This window comes from Rhinichthys klamathensis, unplaced genomic scaffold (assembly GCF_029890125.1).
Source record: "Rhinichthys klamathensis goyatoka isolate OS25496 unplaced genomic scaffold, OSU_Roscu_1.1 h1tg000004l_1, whole genome shotgun sequence".
Taxonomy (NCBI): Eukaryota; Metazoa; Chordata; class Actinopteri; order Cypriniformes; family Leuciscidae; genus Rhinichthys; species Rhinichthys klamathensis.
In genome coordinates this window covers 37,433-60,175 of record NW_026606557.1, presented here as the reverse complement: position 1 = coordinate 60,175, position 22,743 = coordinate 37,433, and the positions used below count along the sequence as shown (strand labels likewise).

The window sequence follows — 22,743 nt, the reverse complement described above, 5'->3', positions numbered from 1 at the left end:
TCTCTGCTGTGTGGAATTAAAACAGGGCGTGTGGAAGTTATACACACAAATACTTGAAGAATGAGCTAATATTATGAGAAAGCAGAGAGATGGCTTGCATGTTTCACGTTGTTGAGTCCTTTCATACGCGGGCAAGGGAAATCCTCTCCCACCCTTCCCTTTTCCTCTTGGAGAAGTTGTATGTCCCTCTTTTTCACATTCGGTGAAGGTACTAATGCCATAAAGCATATCTGTATATATTTATGATAGAGTATGTCAATCATTTAAATGATGATGCTACAAAATAGTTATTCTCAATTTTTTTTTTTATGTGTATAAAAATGTTTTTCTCTTTAGTGTTTTCCACGGATCCCCATCACTCCCTTGCGTACCCCATTTTGAAAACCTTAAAAACATGGGAAAAGCTGTAATTATTGGCCAGGAAATTAGCCAAACTTAAGCAAATGCATTACTTAAATTCTGCTGTCTCATAAAAACATCACAGACAGAATGAAGTTTTTGTCCGAATATGGGAAGTGGTGTGTGGAGTGATGAATCACAATGAAACACGAGTTGCATGGTGAAGCTCCAGACCAGTGACTTTGAAAATCTGCAGAGAAATATAATAAGAAATGAATCTCACAGTGAAACACGAGGAAGAGTCGTCAGATGCTGGTGGTACTGGTGAGATCATGGTTCACGTGAAAGGTCATTTAATGCTTTAGAGAGCAGAACGGCTTGCTTCCCACAACTGAAGAGTTATCTAAAGAGGAATGATCAGATTTTTCAACATGACAATGATCCTGCCCAAATTGCAAAGACAATCCAGAAGTGGCTTAAGTCCATCAGGCGCATGTTTTTGCCTATAGAGTCCACATTTGTACCCTAAATTGAATATTTGCTCTCACACTAAACTGAATTTTCAACTACTCAACCTCTGACCAGTGATTAAAGTGGTTAAGATTATTCAAAGACCAGTACATATTGTGCCATTTTTTGGCTTGGCCCGTTTTTTCCTAGTACAACTAACGTTACACCCTCTTGAACACAGGAGTGTGTGTTGTGTTCCTCCTCGTGCGTCCAGTCACATTACCGAATTAATATTCATGAGCTAAACCTACACCCATAGTAGGATTCGACTTCCGGTTAGAGTTCCCAAACGCCCTCATGACGTCAGTATAGTATAGTAGCGCTTAACTTTTCAAACGGGACCCAAACATACACACACACACACACACACGGGACAGGACACACACACACACAGGCATTGGAGCGGACAGAAACGCGGTGGTTTACTGTATCGGATTATCTTTAGTTGTAATTCGCACGGACGCGTCTACTTAAAGAGGACTTCTTCAAACCGGTCTGGATAATACAGCAACATTTAATGCCGCAAGTGGATCATGTTTTTTCCAAAACGTCGCAATGGAATATGTTTATAGAAGCGATCAAAGGACATGAGGCAGGACGTCTGGTGATGTTGTTCCAGTAGCGCTACTCTTCTCGGCGCAACATGTGTTTCCCTGACGCCAGTTATTGTGACAGCAGCCAGACTGCCATATAGCTTTGACAAATTATCTTTTCTAATAATACATGATATTTGTGCGCTTGTTAAAATGATCTCGGAGGAGAGAAGCAATCACATCTCTAAGCAAGCTCTCGGCTTCCCTGTGGGGTTATTGATCCGCTCGCCCAAGAGACGCCTGGCGATGCTGACCCGAAAGCCAAGCAACGGATCTCTACAGTGAGTTATTAATACACACTCGTGCGTTGATTGCACTCGTTTACTAATAACACAAATAAAGAATTATTTACGGGGATTAAATCACACTTAAACATGTATATGACAATCATGGCATTAAATAAGAAAATAACAAATCAAGTGCCATTTATTTATTATTATTTCATTATTTATTTCACCAAAATACATTTGTTAGAATGTCTCTGGTCCTTGACATGGAAAACGCTGCTGTAAAGTTATAGAAATTACTGTACATTTGAGATCTGGTACTATATAGGCTAGCTATATTTACTGCCTTCTGCAATAACAGAACAAAAAGTGTGAATGAGGGGATTAGGGTAAACTTTTTTTATTTATTGTTTATATATATATATATTTGTATAACTCCAACACTACAAATATATCCATCTTTTGGTATAAGAAACATACACATGTATACCAGTCATAGTAATATTAAAATATTTACATATGAGGAAAAACATAATCAATCTGATTGGAAGACATCAGAATGTCTCATTGGCTTATGTTACATAAAAAACCTACATAAAAGAATGCCTTAAAATAATATGATTATTATATTATAATAATTTCATTTTTAACATTACTTAAACTATTAGTTAGCATGAATGAACTAACGATGAACGATAGTTCTACAGCATAGGTAGCCTAATGTTAATTAATGCTAATTTCTACATTTTCTGACACATTATTACAATCAAAAGTTTGATCTGTTAACATTAGTTAATTCACTATGAATAATGTACACCTGTATTACAAAGGTTAGTATGCTGTAAATATTTATTGCTCATAGTTCATGTTAACTAATTCATTAACTAATGTTTACAAAAGAGACCATATTGTAAAGTGTTACATATTACTTTAATACTTATTCATATTTAATATTTATTCATATTTTTCTTAATTGTGTATTTATTTAATGCAATATTAATATCTATGTATAGTTTTTTTTGCCTTTATAAAGTGTTGATTCCTTTGTTTGTCAGGAATAATACAGGTTTAAAGTCCTTTTAAAAGCCCAACCTTTAAAAAGTTAGAGTTTATGATCAAATCTTGTACAGTAGCTACCATTGATAAAGTGAGCATCTGTCAGTGATGTTACATTATAACCCACAACCTAAAGATAAAATAGATGCAAGTTTAAATTGACATGCAACTTAACTGTATACATAGTACGATAAGTCTCAAACCTTAATATATTACATTTCTGACAGCATTAAACACTCACAGCTCTTTTTCTCGAGCAGTAAACGCGTCTTCTTCCCAGGGGTTTGTATTTGATCTGCCGCCTATTAAACTCAATGTGCCATTGTTGCATCTGAAGTCGAGTGTGTGCGGATGTGCGCATCTTCACGGGGATGTTAACGGTGTGTGTCTGGCAGGTCCAGCGCGTCTGACAGCACGGCTCGGTCTGTGGAGAGCACCGGAGTCAGGCAGCCGGCCAAGAGCAAGATACGCAGACACAACAACAAGCTGACCACGGTCTTTAACCGCAGTCCTATCCTGCCGAACGGCCGGACCCTGGAGCCGCACGCGGCGGACGACCCCGCAGAGCTGTCCAGTCAGAGGACCGTCCCAGGGATACTCAAGATATTTGGCAGTGACATTTGTCAGGGGACCAACTATAAGAGCGTTCTGGCCACCGGTCACTCCAGTGCCAAAGAGCTGGTCAGAGAGGCTCTGGAGAGGTGAGGGATGAAGGGTCAGGTGTGTGTGTGTGTGTGATTGGATGTGAGGGTCGCATCTCTACACTCTTACAAATAAAGGGGTTTTTTTGCAGAGAAGGACCTCTTTGGGTTCCCCAAAGAATCTTTCAGTGAACAGTTCTTAAAAGGACTATTTTTAATGATCTAAAGAAACTTTTCTGCCATAAAGAACCGTTGCAGGATGGAAGAGTTCCATGGATGTTAAAGGTTCTTCATGATACCATAAAAGACCATAAAGAAACACTGAAACAGAAATTAAAGAAATCGAAAGGCGGATACTACATTAATCGGGATACATGGCGTTTTCGTTTCAAAACGATCTTCGTCAAGACTAGTGTTTTCCAAAAGTTTCTCATCCACACTGAATTTTCAGAAAACACTAAATTCACCTTACAAGCACATACGTATAGCCTGGGAAAACCCAGACAACTTCCGGCAAATTTAGATTTGCTCTGAAAGTTAGTCTAGCAAAGAGCTCATTCAAGCCCATTTCCAATCCGCCGAAATCGAGGCACCAATCAGAAACGTTGGGGCGGGCTTTACACGATGACGACAGCGCTGTGATTTTGAAGCAGATTTTGTAGCCTACATTACAAAGATGGATGCCGCCGTCGAACATCACTCATTCGAATCAGCTATCACTACTACTTCTGTTTTAAGCCATTTGAACGTTTCCTTTTTGTTAAAAACCGAGCAAAGAACAACACTCGGAGATGTTTCTCCGCCGCTCTGCATACGTCATCTCCTTCATCGCTCTGATTGGTTTAGGTCTATCCGCGACGTCTGTTGGTGACGCCCCTCTGGAAATGATTGGTCTATGACGCTTTGCCAGACCATAACTCAGTTACAACTGAGAATGGTCTGGTTTTAACCAGGCTAACATACTTATCAACAACAAAATATCTCAGCATTTACTGATGCGTCCAGGTCGCTCTCCGTCACCATTATATGTTTGGTGTAAATCGCGACTGCTCTCGTGTTTTGCCGCAGCAAATGCGAGTGAATGTTCTGTCAGCTTTGCAGGACTGTGATATGAAGAAGCGTACAAAGAAACATATATTTAGCAGAAATGTGAAAGTGAATAGCACATAACAGGCACAATAGCAGTATGAACATGGATATTTATCGGTTTAATATGCGTCACATGACTAAACATGCGTCATCGTTTTCAAATGCCTCCGTTTGAACAGTTCACACTACAACGCGAAACCGCCGCTCTCAGATTTATCCACTTGGAAAGCATTTTCAAAACAAAAACACCATCTCAGTGTGGACGGAAGACCAGAACGGAGGGAAAAGGTGCGTTTTAAAGTGGAAATGTATTAGAGTGGACAAGGCCAAAGTTTTTGTAATTAAATTTGGGTAATTGGATAATTAGACTCTACGACTTTATAGACCTTGAGCTTTTAAAGCGGCAGATGTGCATATATTAAACAGAACATTATCATTCATTGGTGCGGATGCTAATATAGTTATCTGTAGAGTTATCATTCTTAGTGTGAATGAACCGTATATCTTTCGGTCAATGATTTTGACCCTTCAAAACTATTTTGGGGCTAATTTGAATATTTTCGGTTGCTGAAATTTCGGTGCATCACTACTTCAAACCCAAGACCAGAAATGCTTGCAACCTCAAGTCACTGGTCGCCACTGTCCCATGAGTCATGTTAGTCCAGCCAGTGAGTCCATCTGAGCTGTTCTCCGGTCTCACAGGTACTGCTTGGAAAAGGAAGACTCCAGTGCATATGTGCTCTGCGATGTGATTGGCCGAACCGGGTTGGACCACGAATGGAAGACTGAGTGCGTTCGGGTTGTCGGCGACCATGAGAAGCCCCTCATGTTGCAGTCACTCTGGAAACCCAAAGAGGGATTCTCCAGGCGTTTCGAGATCCAGAGAAGAGCCAGCGTGGAGGCGCAGAGTGCCAAGGATACAGACACCATCACTGCAGGTACTGCGCCAATATCAGCTTGACTCCGTGAGTGTGAGCGGCACTTTCAGTAGTTTAAGGCCTCTTTACACCAAGGACGATAAATAGGGCTGTACGATTTGGGGGGAAAATCTAATAATCATTTTTAAAGCGACTCAAATTGAGAACAGATGCAGAGATGTCATTTATGTGGAGTGTAGATTTCAAGTGTAAAAGAACACAGTGCCGCGTTTCAAAGCGAAAACACACAGCGTATACATTTATGTCATTAAATCACAGCCTTTGCAATTTGTTAATCATCATTCATATCATGATTTTAATTTTATTTAGACTTATCCTTAGATTAGCCCTAACGTTCACTATAACTATAAAGCTTTAATAAAGTTGTAATTCTGTGAGTAGTGAGTCCTCATCACGTCTAACAGAGAAACAATATCGTTGGAATCACTTTCAGGCTGATTTTTTTTTTAACTATAAAGACATTGTCAGCCAATCAGAATCAACCTGTCTTTAACGAGCTTGAGCTTTTAAAGACGACATAACAGCACCATTCTTACAATAAACGAAATGGTTATTGTGTACTGGTGTGTACGCTAATACCATCATCCTCATAGTTATCGGCATTGGTGTGAACGTGCCTTTAGAGATGTTTTGACTGGCTGACCTTTGATCTATGTTCCAGTTGACACAATTTAGGAATGTTTTAACAGTCTGAGGTGAGCTTATCCCAACAAAAGCCCGTCAGCAAGAAGCTTAGTGAAATTGCTCTCTCAGAAGTGTGTTTTATTGGGATAGTCCTATCAGCACTCGCACTGCGCTTTCCCACCGCGCTCCGGACGCCAACATCCAAATGGCCGCTTGTTTTTCTTTTCTGAGCGTGTTTCCTGCACTCTTGAGGGTGTTTTTTGGCGCGGGCTGTGCTGTTCCACAGGGATCTCTTGAGAATCGGTGACGGGGAGGGGGGAAGCTGTGTGTTCTGGCAGAACAATGTAGACGACCGCCCATTTCCACAGCTGATAACGCCCAGAGTGCCGATGGGTGTGAAAGCCTGACCTCTGAGAACCTTTCACAATGTTTATGTTACGTCACTACCAAAGAGTCATCTTATAGCCGAGCATCTGACAGAAATGTGGCGGATTTACCGCTATATTTAGACGAATGTATGCAAGCATTATCTCAAAGCTTTTAATAGTATTTCCCTCATCATTTTAGGCAGTTATGACATTGCTCACGCAGTAATAAGGCTGACTAAGCCATAATCAGTACTATTAACCTCTTCAGCAAATGTGCTCCATCTTTTGTCATCATGACACTGTGAGAATGTACAAATTTTTTCTGTGCAAATCATAGTTTTTTTATTTTATTTCATCCCCTAGGCCTCAATGCGCAGGCCCGAAAGCTGCTGCACGCCCGTTCGCGGGTCACCTCCCTGTTCGTGGATGGGACGAATGAAGGGGTAGATGCTCTGGGTATCTGGAGGAGCTTGAGTGAAATGGATGTCTCCACCATGGGAAAAGGAGCCAGTGAGACCCATAATGCACCTCAGCTGGAGGATCCAGAGGCAGAGGCTGATAAAGAGGCTCACCGCCTCAACGCAGAGAAAGAGGAGACGGAAAGCAGCGACGACAACCACACGCAGTACTCCATCCACCTGCCCTTTGATTTCCCATATTTCCTTCTGCTGCAGGGATACAGCCACACACAGGTAGGACAGTGGCTCTTTGGACCCTCGGTGATGTGGTTATTTGGATTAGGGTGATAGTTATGCTTCTGAAACTGTAGGGGATGCCGGGTTCAGACTACGCAATATCTTTGTCTGTTACGATAGTAACTGTGTCGGATTATGCGATTTTGAATCCTAAAATCTTGTCGTGTCTTCGACAAGAAACACGTCAAATACACGTTGCTTCCCGACCAATCATCACTTGCCATCTTTAATGATGTCATCGAGAAGGCAGAACTAGTGAGAGCGTAAAACAAACAATGGTTGTGCTAGCCTAATGCTAATTCCAGTACTCTCTGGGTTGCTGAAGCTCCTCCACTATTGTTTGCCAGCATTTATCTTCTTTGTTTTTCACTCTGTTGTGGTCGTTCCTCAAGGAAACATCATAAAGTTAGGAGTATTGTTGCCACAGCTCCACAAACCTTTCCTCCATTGCATAATTCCACCTAGCCGTACCAGTCACACCGTCTTTCTTTCGTTTCCCCATGTTTGAAAGCTGTGTATGGAGGAGCTTCTGCGCTCCTATTGGTCAATGTCACAGATGTGACGGAAAAAATGATACATGCTAGTTTTTCAGTCGTGATGTCGTGAAGCGTCGCAGATGCTGTGTCGTTGTTGTTGTCCGCTATGACACACTATACGAGATAAAACGATCAAATTCTTGCTTCCTCACGGCCATTGTTGTTTACGAATCACCATGACACCCTACATCAAACATTGTGCCAAAATACCGTGTAGTCTGAACCTGGCATAAGACAACCACAGCCTTTTCTGTTACTAGTACTCTTATTTAGTGTTGGATTTTTATCTGTAACATTAAACCTAAAGAATCGAACTTTGGAACGCAGCTCTTCCCACACAATTGGCATTATGAACATTGGTGATTTGTCAAGACACGTGGATCAATGTATTTTCCCATGGTGAAATGGCGTGATCCGCAGTGTTCGCTAAACCTTGGAAAGAATCCTCACACTCGTTTGCTGCCACATCCGTAGATACGCTAGTAGCGTTAGTGGCGTAGTGTTGTTTGCTAATGCAATCAATTAGGGTCAAATTGGAACCAAATACAAGGGCTAGGGAACAATATATCATAGAGCGTTGAGAAAATTGAGAGTATAGGCTCTTTTTATTAGAATTTTTTAGACTTTTTAGACGAAACTTAGGTTTGAGGCTCGTTTTTTTTTTTTTTTTACAAGGACTCAAGTGTAAAGACCCTTGAAGAATGATTGTTTGGCAGCAGAGAATTGGAGAATGAGGATTTAACTTTTTGACAAAAGTCATTGTGTCTAGTATTGGCACAGCATTACACATCAGCTGCTGTTTCAGTGTTATTTGATGCCTTTTTTATTCTTTTAGCCTTGAAATCTTTCCAGCCGCAGTCTGAGATGCTTCATATGTTTCATATAATGGTCGAAAAAAGCAATATTTGTCAAAACAATCATTCTAAGGTTCAATACAAACCCAACTAAGTTTTGCTGTTTTGTTGTAAATGAATCAAAGGCAGCACAGTATCCCTGAAAGCAGATCTCAAACCTTATGTAAGACATTGGCACAATCCTCCGGTGTTGTTGAGAGTGGTGAAAAGTCTTGACTTAATCTGGAGCCATTCACTGTAGAGAGAGTGTGTGGTGTGGTGTGGTAGTTTTCTATAGGATTAGCCGCCAGGTCAGAGCAACAGGATTTGGACAGGCAGGTGGACATATGGACGACAGATGATCCGCGTGTCTCAAGGCATCCTGGGACTGGCCGACAGTGAGTGAGGAGCTAAACTGGAGCTCTGCTCAACATGAGCTCTCACACAGGTGGAGAAGATTTGAAGAAACCACAACACGCCAAAGTGCGTGAGACACACATTAAGAACACACAGAATCCCAAAAGCCCTTAATAAACCCAGAGATCCAACAGATTAAAGGCAACAGTGAAGGAAAAATAGACTGAGGGCCGTTTTCGCACATCCCATGTCCACATTTTGAGTTCTTTTAGTGAAATAGTTTTTGCATGAAAAGTGTGCTTGTGCCATTTGTTTCCATCACAGAACCAATATACCATGACAAATCAATATGATCAATTAAATTACAAACCAAATCAGTAGCTCATATACAACTAAAAAAATGACAATGGTGTCAAAAACTGACTACTTGTTCTAGTGTTTGTAGAACATTTTAAACATCTGTGTGGAAAACTGTGTGGAAAAGCCACACGTTTTCAGAGACAGGAAATGTGCTACCCGGCTATTCTCACAGTCAGTGTTGCTGAGTACGCATTGTCAAGGGTGTGTGAGTTTTTGCATGTACACACTAAACTGGAAAACTGCAACCATAACCACATTTTTTAGCCTTCTCAATGTGAAATATTCACAGTTGAAACAATGTCCAATGATAATCCATCTACAGTCGATTGGATTGTGAAAAGTGGGCATTACATACCAGAACAGAGACTGATATCATCCAGAAAGAAGTTATTATAATTTGTTAAAAGATTATGAAGACAAACATTTAATTCGCTTGCGCAGAACATGCATGGGAGAGAGGAATAAACAAGTTTGAGGTTCTAGCAGTAATTATATGAGTGATGTCTCGTTAAAAGGCTGAACTATAATCAAGAGTAAAAGCTCCAGTGCCATGAGGATATGTGCAGCACTGCAGTTTACTCTAGGTAATAATCAGCATTGTTTACTTACCCTGCGGTCAGTCATGGCAGAAACACAACTCGCTCTGCCACGCTGTACAGTTTCTCTTTATTGTTTTTGTTCTTTGTCCCTTGAGTCTCTACATTTTTAGCTGGAAATGTTAGTATTTCTCTTAGCACAATGTCTTTTCTCCAATTACAGAGTGCAACAGGCGGGTTTCGGAGAGTAAATACTCCATTCATTTTCTCCACAGGGAAATATGTTTTTAATCCTAATTTATAAACCGGTAAAGACAGCCCTACAGTGAGATATGAGGTTAGTAATCTATGGTATTTGCTTCAGTTGAAGCTGTCAGCCCGCATAAATTCAACTTATTTTTAAAATAATCATGTTCAGCAGCAGAATTAGTGGTGAAAAACTACATTACCTATAATGCTGTGAAGAAAGTTCCACCAATCAGAGATTTGACGCAAATAAAACGCACAAGCTCCGCCTACTCCCATGAAGCACTGCGAATGACTTTTGTTGGATTGTAATTATTTCCCTCACTAAGGCCGTTAAGTACACAGTCTTGTACCGCTGAATTTGTGTCTAATTTTCAATTACGTTTTGATTGGAATCAAAGTTTGTAATGTTGTGATTTACCTCTTAGCTAGTTGGTTTGTTTCATGCTTTATGGCGCTTTAGCAAAGACTTTAAAAAAAAATCCCTATAGGAGAAATTAATGGAAAAAATATTTCAGGAACCAACGATGCTAGAAAAATGGGTGGCACTCTTTAACCCGCAGGGCACTGTACAACGGACACTCACAACTTGAAGAGATGTGTTAAATTAAAATAAAATATACATAATACATTCAGTCACATATGGGGTTGTTTTTTCCCCCACACCATTATATTACTGTTTGTATATTAATTCAAGGAAATGTTAATAATGTGATTTTGATATCAGTGATTTTATATGTTCCAACAGCTAAAGTATAATGCATTTTGATGATTAAGTAATACCAAATGATAATTCATGAAGCATTAAACACTCTTGACATTTACACTGCACCACGTGGGCTTTAATTTTGGCCTACTTTAGCCGGGATGGGGTCCTCAGTCCATTTCCACAAGAAACGAGTGATGAGTAGAGCGTTGCGAGTGACAGATGTTTCAATTCTGCACATCCGAGTGGCTCTGCTCATCACATGTTGCTAATGTCAAGCAAAAGGGTTTTATAAAGGGGTGAATGAGAGTGAGTTTATGGCCTAAAGCAGGTGCTTGAGAGATTATCTCTGGTTTAGGGACTTAGAACAGCTCTATGTCAATCACTTCTCATTGTGCTGAGAGGCGCTTCTTTCAGATCAGAAGAATCATGTGGTTTAGCAGCACAAAGTGGATCAATCTATTAACTGTGTGGTCTGTTTTGACACCACAATAAGCAGATGAAGAATTTAGATAAGAGCATCCTCATACTTCCTTCCTGAATTCTGTTACTATTAGTTGTCCATTCACTGGGATTATATAACACATTGATTCTTGAGACATTGAACAATGCATGCCCCACACCTTTAACTGCCATTCGTTTCGAATATAACAGAGAAAATGAAAGATGCAGGAAGTTTCACCAACACAAAGGTGAATACATGTTTTACAGATTCATCCTTTAACCCTTGGTATATAAATCATTTTCCCTCATCTTGCCCCAGTACTCAACCAATAGTGAACTCACTGCTTGATAGTTTTGTTTAAGATTCTATTTTCCTAAAGTTATCTTGTTTAATTTAATGAACTCTCCTGTTTCTTCTACTAATCTCTTGCCAGGACTTTCTGATCTATCTGATGAGTGGGAACAGTTGTGTATTTGGCTGTCCCAGTAAATCCTCCACTGGTAAGAATGAGGAGAACCTGAAGATTGACGTCTTACTCTTTGCTCCCGACATCCTACCTCAGCATTGCTGCGTACAGCGCCTAGACGCCGCCAAAGACCAAACTAAGGGCGGCAGTAAGACGCAAACCATGCTCAGACCCCTCCACAGCGCATGTGTAACACACAACGGCGTCCCTCTTGATGACGAGGTTGAGTTGTTTCCAGGTGACCTGGTGGGGCTCGGTCAGCACTATCTCTTCATGTTCAAGGACCCTACGGCCTCAGGAGACTTTCAGACCCCGTCCTGGATGGCCACCCTGTGTCCCCCTGCCACGACGTCCCCCTGTAAACTGTGTGGGACGTCTGTCAGGAGGAGGAGGACTCAAAAAATGGCCGCCCGCTGGAGGGACTTGGATGGTAGGGTGGTGTCGCTATCCTATCAGGTGCAGCACGAAGATCAAGTCTTGGAGAAGATTCTCCGGATGGTGGATTCAGGAAGGGAAGAACCCAAACTCACTCCAGCCTTTCTACTGTGTCTGTGCATTCAACACTCGGCCACCAACTTTGAGATGGCTCACCTTCGGAAATTGCTGCTCTCTATCGCCAATCATATCCAGCTCACCATGTGGGTGAGTGAGAGTTTACAGAGTACAAAAAACACATGCCAAAAACAAGAAAAGCACACTATTATAATGTTGTACCACAGTACCGTATATACCCGAATATAAGACGAGGTTTTTGTCCTAAAAAATAGGCTGAAAAATGGGGGGTCGTCTTATATTCAGGGTCATCTTATATTCGAGTGGAGGAATCGATTGATAGCCTTTTTCTTTCTTACATTTGAAATAACGAACTTGAGCGCGCAAAAGACGCGATATGTGAACAGGGGGGACGGGTCTCTGCTCGCTTGTCTCCATCCGCTCTGGCATCCTCTGTGAACGGCGCTTTTTCTTGCGCGGCTCGAGCAGAGGGAGAGAGAGAGAGAACGGGAGCCGGATCGTCGTCGAAAACGGCCAGACTACCCCGCAGGGTGGACCAATCCATGGTCGCACTCAGGGCAGCCGCAGTCATGGCCAATCAGGAAGCGCATATGTACAGGTGTTGTGCCGAATTTCGACCCCGGCCAAATTATTACCCCCCTAGCATTGGTAGGTTTAGGATTAGTTGTGGGGGAGGGGGTAGGATTAGGGGCGGGGTCTGGATTAGGCAATCAGGTACTGACTTCAACGAGGGGGGTAATAATTTGGCAGGGGGTCGCAATTCGGTACAACACCGGTCTCCGCCGACGAGCGGGCCTCTACACGAGGCTCAGGTGATGCGAGGCATTTGGAACAACGCCTCGGAAATTTGCTCTTAAAATTATTTTCTGTTGAAAAACAGATTTTTTTCCACAAAAATCTATTTTTCCCCCAAAAAAAGTCTGGAAAATGGGGGGGTGGTCTTATATTCAGGGTCGTCTTATATTCGGGTATATACAGTAATTGTGTTTTTGGACATGTACCATGGTATTCTTTGAAATACCTTTGATTACCACTTTGTGCTTTTCACACTGAACTTAACCCCGGATAGAGGACCATTTCACACTTATAATATATAAGCGGAGTGAACCACACATTGTTGTGCGAAACGTTTATGGTGTAAAATAAAGTGGTGTTAGATTGTTACGGCTAGATGCATAGCCCCAGAAAACCAGTCGCATGCTTCATATTCTCATGCTTTGGACAATCACAGAAACACAGTGATTTGTATAAACAGTAGTTTCAGCATTTGAGGAGAATTTTGTCAAATGGTGACAGAAAATGCCACAATTGAATTGAAGAAGAAGATGTTCAATTCTTACCTCCATAGTCTGAAAAGTCCATTCGGAAAAAACTTGATTGTACAATCGACAATATACATTATGATGATGCGCAACACTAGGGCCAATATGTAAAAATGTCGCCTGCTGCGTTCATCAATGATACTGACACCACAAATATTAATGTTAACCCGGGGTTTAGAAATGTACAGTGTGAAAAGTCAGCGCATGCGTTTGAGCTATTTGTACCAGGATTAATGGTTAACCCAGGCCAATTTTGAGCAGTGTGAAATGTGAAGCGAGATAACTCAGGATCCCATTTACCCAAGGTGCAGATTGACCCAGGGTGTACTATTTCAAGTGTGTAAAGCCCTTCTGTTTATGTTTATAACTCACTATGTGGGCTGGTGGAATAGACTATGAAACAGCCAACAAGTCCACTAACTAAGCAGAAAGTACAAGTAAACTGCATGAAGCTTTGGAGTAACATATTTGAATAGCATTTAAATAAAGTCCATGATGTCCATTTGATGCATATTTACATTTACAATACTGGACACAAGAACTTGTGTCCAGTTTGACACCCCTTTTGGAGAGCTAAAGTAGGTCAATGTTGTCATCAGGGGATTAAAGGTTGTGGCACACTTAACAGAGCGGTTCTTCTGAGATTCTTCTTTTTTCCCCTCCTCCACAGGAAAGAACAAAAGAACTTGCAGCTCTGCAGCCAGACATGTGAGAGAGCTTATTTCTTCTTGAAACCATTCTTCTTTCACACGCCTCTGAAATAAGAGCAGGGAACTTAAAGTACGACTTCAACTAGCGTATTATCAATTCACTTTTGTTTTCTTTGTGGTGCCCGATCTCCACCCGGGACAGGGCCACTTGAGCGTGTCATTAACTGTTGAATTGTCCGGTAATAAATCTGTCTGCTGACAGACAGCAGTGTTAAAGTGTTTCAGGCTCTGATTGTCTTGTTTAAATTGTGAATTTGGCTAGCAAAGAGGAGGCGTTGTCAATAAGCTGGTATTTTCCTCTCAGTCCACATCCTGATGTTCAGTCATTTCCCTTCATATTGTGGTGAGATTAGTAGTTAAAACGTAGGTATTAAAGGGGAATCTTAACCTCAATTCCTCAATGATTTGAACTTTGATTTGGCTTGCTGCTATTCAAAGTATTGAAATGGAAAAAAAAGACAGGTTTTACAAGCATATAGGTGTAGTAAGTTGTTAATTCAGTGACATCATTTGAGCATTTAGTTGTTAGGATGGTTGTTTGGTTGGACATTTAGACAAACCGACAAATGTATGGAGAGACAGATGGATGGTTGGTTGGTTGTTTGGACAGACAATTGAATAGATGGATGAATGGTTGGTTAGCCAGACAGATACATAAATGGTTAGATATGGTTGGTGATTGCTTTTTTGGTTGGACAGACATGTAAAAATACAGAATGGTTGGTTGGTTAGAAAAACTAATTGATAAATGCTGGGTGATTGGTTGGACAGACCAATGAATAGGTGTTGGATGACTAGAGATGTTTGTTTGGTTAGTTGGTTGGATGGACAGAAATTTTGATATATAGACAGATCTTGGTTAATCAGGAAGATAGATAGCTATTTAGTTGTTTGATGGGTTGGTTAGACAGACAGACAGATAAATAAATGGTTAGATAGATGGATGTCAGTTGGTTTTTGAACAGATATTTAGACTGACTGGCAAAAAGGTAGATGGATTGTTGGCCAGAAAAATGGATAGGTTTATGATAGTTTGTTTGAATGAACAAGCTTATACATAGGTGTATATAGACAGAAAGATGGTTGGTTAGTTGGTTGGACAGATATTTTTATGTATAGACAACTGGTTGGTTAATAAGACAGATGAAGGGATGGTTGTTTATATGGTTGGTTGGTTGGTTGGTTAGACAAATGAATCTTGATTTCTTGTTTGGGCAGACCGATATATAGGTGGATAGATGGATGTTTTGTTGGTTGGTTGGCCTGATAATTAATGGATTATTGGTTTGTTGGGTAGACTCACACAAGTTTATCCATCTGTCTGTCTGCCTATGTTTTTATAACATGTGGGCATTGTGCTCTTTATGCAACAGAAGCTCCAGTGATATGTCAGCAGAGCTGCATGTGTTGAACATGAAGGATCTGATCCCAGGCCTGCAGCCGCTGGTGCTGTGGATGTCCAACTCCATTGAGCTGCTGCACTTCATCCAGCATGAGGTCCCTCTGCTCTTAACATGGAGACAGCAGGACAGACAGGAACAGGACAAAGGTACCAGCCTTCCCTATGTGTTGTCCCAAATATGTATTAGATCACTGACCTTGTTCGCTCATTGCTTTAGTTATTATTTTATCTTTTGATCTTCCAGCGACTGGTAGATCTGTACTTAGAAGTCACTTGCGAATGTGCAGTAACATCATGTCTCCATCTGCTCAGAATCATTGGATTGTCAGATCCAGTCCACACGTGCTGCCAGTGAGGAGGCCATGACTGTCCTAGAGGAAGTCATCATGTTCACCTTCCAGCAGTGTGTCTACTATCTCACCAAAGTAAGTATATTAAAGGCTATTAGGTCCAATTGATATTTTGCACTATCAAATATAGGTCCAATATTACTAATAGTATTGGCCATTAGGTCCAATATTGTACTGTGCTAGTATTTAATATGTAATGTTTATTTTACATTAAATATTTTCCTCATAGCCCTGAAAGGATTTAAAATATGTGAAACAGGACATAACTGCGTAAACAGCATTTTGTACTTCCAGTCTGTCAGCCAAAGTAAAGTCATAACAAGGCGGTGAGACATAGGGATTGGCCACAGCTATTGGTGAGCGAGATAACTTGTCCTCTCTTTCCCAAAGAATCAAAAACAAACACATTAACAGTGTATTTTCTCAAGGCTCAAGTTAATGGCAAATCCCTGCCCCTCTCAGATGAGCGGGGAATGTTTCAGAACATTTATTTTCTTGCTGGATTTGTCTGTTGCCGTACGTGATGCATGTCTTAAAGGAATAGTTCAATCAGGTAGAAATTGTTATTTTCTGTCCATTGTTATTTTCTCAATGGAACATAAGGAGAATTGTTTACTTTTCTAAGACCTATTCCTTTAATCTTTGATGTGCCTCCATGGGAACCTCTCAAGGAAACCAGTGTTGTTATGGTTTACTAAAACTAAAACTATTAAAAATCGCTAAATGAAAATGAAAGGGAACATTTTGAAACTCAATCTCCATTATATTACATCAGTTTCGATGGTCCACGCAATGAAGTCACCTCAAGTTGGAGACAAGAAATATGTGACGTGTTTGTTACAGAATAACTTCATTGATAAATAGTCAGTGGAGAGGTTAAGTCCTTCACGGTTCAAACACTCCAGTCCTAAACTAGAAAACAACTGGCGAGTCAGGAGTTAAGAGGCATTGTAGCGGATAGGAAGGACAGAGTTACCCATCCTCTGCCTGATGAGGAAGCAGCTGTGCACCTCCACATTTGGACTCTGAGAGTTCATCTGTTTCCTGACCAGGAAATATTCTGTTCTCATCCCCAGAAAGGGAGAGGATTGTCCAGTTACAGCAATCATAATGCCTACCAGAAAGTTAACGGTTACCAGATAATTAGCATGTAAATGTCGTTTAACAAGCCATAAACTCCTTTTCTTTTGCCTGTGATGTCAGACTGTGTAAGGTGATTGGTTGGTGTCTGGAAATTGTATTGTTTCATGATAAAAGAACGTACGGAATATTAAACAGGTTATAATAATGGAAATAAACTGCTTTCCTGTTAACACATGTTTTAATGGTCTGTTTCATCATATATCAATTGTTAATGGTTGTGAATGGTGCGATTCATCCATGTCTTAGTCATGCCCATGAATGCTGTGATGTCATGGGTGTGTAAAAGGCCAGAATGTGTCGGTCAGTGATGAGTCATCGGAGGCGGGACCTTTGGCTCTGGTTAGTTCCTCAATGACCTCATATGCCTGAAGTGCATTTGAGTTTGAAGCACTTATTTCAGGTTCATTAACCTCTGCTGTGCCCTGACAACCTGGCAGTGTGTTTATGTGTGTTTCAATGACGGCATTGAAACGGAAGTTGCGATAATCTTGTCTTCCCTATTGTGACGTATATCTGAGTGAAACGGCTTCTAGAACAAGAACAAATGTAGGGCGGGGCTTGTTTTTGTCCATGGGGAATTGATTGGATGGTAGTGGTTTGCTATTGGTGGATCTCATGTGAGTGACAGGTTGTCTCGCCCTCGCCCCAGTAAACACGTCATCAGAAAAAAGTAGATATATCACTGCAAGTTATTTTGATTACAAAGGCACATGAATTAAACAAAAAATGACGTGCATAGATAAATCATTTATATATTCCATAAAAAAAACGAGAACTGTCCATTATGATTTCATGATGACTTAAAGAGTTGTGTTAAAGGCGCACTATGCAGGAATTCCGTTTTTGTCAAATAGCGACCCCTAAAGTCGCTGTGGAGTACCTGTATTTAACGTTACTGTCGTAAATACCACTCAAGCAGAGCGTCTCTGCACTTACGGCCTGATACCCCTTTGAAGCTGTTATATTAAGGTACAAAATACAAATCTTGCATAGTGTGCCTTTAAATAAGAGATCTAGGGGGTGTTTATGGGTAGGCCGACTATGATATTAGACTACATAGCCTATAATAAAAGATAATGAATTTAAAACCTGAACCAAACATGTTTTTTCAAAGATCAACACCCTGTCATTAGTCTTTAGTCTGCCACTAAAAAACGGCGTGTTGTGGTTCCGGTACACCAGCCATGTCAACGAAACGAATGAATGAAAATTTGCGTATCAATATCTAAATTCGCGCCTACATCTTTGTAGAACTTCAAAAAAAGAAACAGAAAAGATGCTTCAGCCAATGAGCCGCCGGCGGGGGCCGACTCAACCTCCACGGACAGTTTTTAATATTTTATCAAGACAATAACTTCTCAAGATTTTGCTTTAGTATAATTTAAGGGACAATTAGGGCCGGATTCGGGACAACAGCTTAGATTTCGTGACTGTCCTGAATTTTTCGGGACGTCTGGTCACCCGATGTGGCGGCGCGCGCAGTCTCCACTCGGACGCGCTCTTCAATCTATCGCCGTTGACAATAAACAATGTATTCTTTTGCCCATAAAATTCTGCTCAAATTTCAGTAATGTAACCACATCTTTACATTGAGATCTGACGTTTCATTCGCAATGGATGATCATAGTGAAGGTGAGCTGTGTGTCATCGCTACACTATTGACAATATGGACGCTGTTTGCTCATTAAATTTAGCTGAAATTTCGCTAATGTGACCACTCCTTTAGTTTGAAACCTGACCTTTTATTAGCTTCTATGGGTTGTCATGATCTCTAAAACATAATTTAAGCACTTTTCTTGTGCTTAAAGAATCATCAATATTTTCCTTTATTTCAGGGTTATAGTTCAGCATGCTGTGTTTTTGTCAGCTTTGTGATAAAACACGTTCCCTCTAGACTCTTAGCCTTGCCCGAGTTCCCGGCGTCTGGCACACTTATCTGCATGGCCCTTATATGTTTACAAAATCCTTTTATCTCTCCCAGCAGTGGTTTAGTCAGTGGGAAAAGTGAGTGTGGATGTGAGATGCATCTGCTGGTTTAGTCTTATCTGAATGATTCTCAAGACTCTCACTGGCGCTGGAACAATGGCCAGTCAGGGCCGAGACATTCTCCAGAGTCCAGTCACAGTCACATATCTCCTGCTGAGGGGAAGCCGGCCCGTGCCGCTCTTCCTGTCGGCTCGGACGGGACGCTCACTATGTCCTCTCTACTGAAGGCACAAAAAATGTGACCTGGCTTAATCTCTCCTGTGTTTTCTCCTATGCTTTAGGCTTGCGTTTGCACATTCAGCATTTACAGATATATTCGTAGTTACTTTGTATGTATTCCACTGCACATTCAGGATTTATAAATAATTATTGAGCTTTAAACTTTATATTCAGATATATTTAGAATATATACTGTACATGTACACCTCCGTTCAAAAGTTGATTTGATCAAAAATACAGTAAAACAGTTATAATGTGAAATACTATTACAATTTAAAATACTATTTTAATAGCATTTAAAAGCATCATTACTCCAGTCTTTAGTGTCACATGATCCTTCAGAAATCACTCTAATATGATGATTTGATGCCCAAGAAACATTTAAATTTTTTTTGTTTAATAAAAAGTAAAATATATATATATATATATATATATATTTGACACAGAAATGTTTGTGACATTATAAATACCTTTACTATCACTTTTTTTAACACCTAAATGCATCCTTGCTTAATAAAAGTATTAATTTCTTACAAAGAAGAAAAAAAAATAATCTCACTTATCCCAAACGTAACAGTATTTAGATTACTATACATTTCCATTTTTAAACATAGATATTTTACAACTTATATTTTACATTTACAATTTGGATAAAATTTTGGATATATATATATATATATATATATATATATATATATATATATATATAATTTTATTTAGATATTTAAATTATATATAATTTTTTTCAGTCACAAGTCAAGATTTTTCTAGCAATATATTCAGATTTTCAATTATATATTCAGATTTAAAAATGTATATTAAAACTTACAACTCTATACATAGATTTTTCTCTATGTCCTGTGTGCCCCCCATGATATATATGTTGTAGATATTATATGACTGCATTGTGCGCAAAATAATGAATTCATCATTTTCACATGACTTTGGAGTAATTATTATAACTACACAATCCATATATACTTCAGTAAACGATGTGTTATATATGGGGTGGTGCTCTTAATAAAGTAAACTATTTAGCAAGTATTTAAGCTTGCAGCATTCACATTATAAGAGTCTGTACAGGATACGTCAGTTGATGGATTGTTAAGCACATTAATCGAGCATCATTTCCCCGTCCCGTCTGTTAGAGCATGTATGCTGTGTTACCGGAGCTGCTGGACAGTAACCCTTTCTCTGAGAGCGGACAGCTGCGCATGCCCGCGGGACTCAGCCGAGTCCTGGACGTCCTGAAGGAGGCACTGCACCTGCTCAACACTTTCCTGGTGCACCGCGAGATCACGTCTCAGCTGCTGACCTACCTGTTCTTCTTCACCAACGCCTCGCTCTTCAACGCGCTCATGGAGAGAGGTGAGCACACGCGCGCACTGTCCTTCTGGAGACTCGACAAAACCTGACCGACTCAAAAATAATCAGAGTAAATTTACTGTGCGTGAACTCTTTGGGTTTTCTGAATGCGACTCACCACTGAGGTCTCGATGCAAGTTATATGAATTCACACACCAAAATAAGAACAAAAGAGAAGACGAGAGAGTGCATTGTAAACTACTTTGTAGAACCGGCTGTTTTCACCGCAGTGGTCCTGCTTCTCTGTTGGGACGTGTTTCTCACAAGGGTGTGAATTTTACAGAGTGAATATTTGCATCCAGGTGTAAATATCATTGGCCGCACGGAAAAGCTGTTTGCTCTGCTGAAGCCAGACACAACTATGACTGGTTGAGTTTAAATCCAGCTTGTGACTTTTGATGATTATTGAAACATAAAGAGAAGCTTAATATGATGAACATGTTACCATGATTGCACTAACTGGGACATTAGAATAAATATAGTGGTGGTTGTGTTTGAAGGGTCTGGCGGTGGTTTCTACCAGTGGTCCAGAGGAGTGCAGATCCGGGCCAACCTGGATTTGCTGATGGACTGGACCCAAAGCGTCGGGCTGGGAGATTTGGCTGCCGACTCCTTCCAGAAACTCTCCTCAGCCGTCAACCTGCTCGCGACCCCCAAAGAGACCCTGCTGCAGGTCAGACTCTCGCAGAGATGCTTCACAAGTGCTTGCAAAACCGTTGTTTTAGGGATGATTCCAGTACCCTGCTCATGTTCTTGCACACAATGACATGTTCTGACACAAAATAAATCAAATCTTTACAGGATTCAAACAACATTCAATTTTATAAACAGTAAAAAAGACAATATTTGTACAATTAGTAAAGCTATATTTTCCATACAGATATAAGATTAATAATGTGCCTTAAGCTGAATTCATTCATTCATCCATCCATCCATCCATTCCTTCATCCACCCACCCATTCATCCATCCATCCATTCATCCATTCATTCATTCATCCATCCATCCATCCATTCCTTTATCCACCCACCCATTCATCCATCCGTCCATCCATTCCTTCATCCACCCACCCATTCATCCATCCATCCATTCATCCATTCATTCATTCATCCATCCATCCATTCCTTTATCCACCCACCCATTCATCCATCCATCCATCCATTCCTTCATCCACCCACCCATTCATCCATCCATCCATTCATCCATTCATTCATTCATCCATCCATCCATTCCTTTATCCACCCACCCATTCATCCATCCATCCATCCATTCCTTCATCCACCCACCCATCCATCCATCCATCCATTCATCCATTCATTCATCCATCCATCCATTCATCCATCCATCCATCCATCCATCCATCCATCCATCCATCCATCCATCCATCCACCCACCCATTCATCCATCCATTCATTCATTCATTCATCCATCCATTCATCCATCCATCCACCCACCCACCCACCCACCCATCCATCCATCCATCAATTCATCCACCCATCCATTAATTCATCCATCCCTCCATCCATCCATCCATCCATCCGTACGTATGAGAAAATGAGAATTTTGGGGAAATGTTTCATTTTCTAAAGGCTAAAGATAATTTTATATTTTATATAATTTCTCTTTTAATTTTTAGGCAAAATATGATTTGAACCATCTACCCAATATGTTGTTTCCTATTGTCATGGAAAAGTCATGGAGATGAATTAAAATTAAGGGTGTGTTCACACTTGTGGTTGGGTTCTCTTGGTTTGTTTGATCCGGATAATAAAAAAAAAGACAGAAGAAGATACATTAAGTCCTGGTTCGCTTCGTGTTCACACTGTCATTTTTAACAAGAAAACAAGTTGTGCCTGAACTGAATTGTGAATGTCAACATCACGGCTATGGCGTGAAAAAACAGGTTTGCTTGAACATTGTGTCCTTTTTAGGGTCACATCTTGTGACATCATGTCCTGTTTTTGGTTCGTTTACAGTAGATGACTTTGTTCTGTGTTGTGTTCATATGTGAACCCACCCTTAAACATCATGGATGTTTCTATAGTGAATATACATTTGTAACACTATACAATAATGCCTTATAATAACATTACTTAATGCATTAACTAACAATGAGCAATACATTTGTTAAAACATTTATTGATCTTTCTTCATTTTAGTTAATAAAAAT

At 40.4% G+C, this 22,743-nt stretch overlaps 1 protein-coding gene across 1 annotated transcript in view; it reads left to right on the top strand.

Moving 5' to 3' along the window:
- The first annotated feature begins 1,463 nt into the window (after positions 1-1,463).
- Positions 1,464-22,743, top strand: part of radil2a (Ras association and DIL domains 2a) — a 39,366-nt gene continuing 18,086 nt past the window's right edge. The window contains exons 1-10 of the mRNA XM_056250602.1: positions 1,464-1,723; positions 3,121-3,426; positions 5,158-5,393; positions 6,749-7,077; positions 11,533-12,207; positions 14,071-14,108; positions 15,484-15,659; positions 15,825-15,937; positions 20,359-20,578; positions 21,076-21,248. Of these exons, the coding sequence (XP_056106577.1) occupies positions 1,596-1,723; positions 3,121-3,426; positions 5,158-5,393; positions 6,749-7,077; positions 11,533-12,207; positions 14,071-14,108; positions 15,484-15,659; positions 15,825-15,937; positions 20,359-20,578; positions 21,076-21,248 (2,394 nt within the window). The 5' untranslated portion in view covers positions 1,464-1,595. The remainder of the gene's footprint in view (positions 1,724-3,120; positions 3,427-5,157; positions 5,394-6,748; positions 7,078-11,532; positions 12,208-14,070; positions 14,109-15,483; positions 15,660-15,824; positions 15,938-20,358; positions 20,579-21,075; positions 21,249-22,743) is intronic.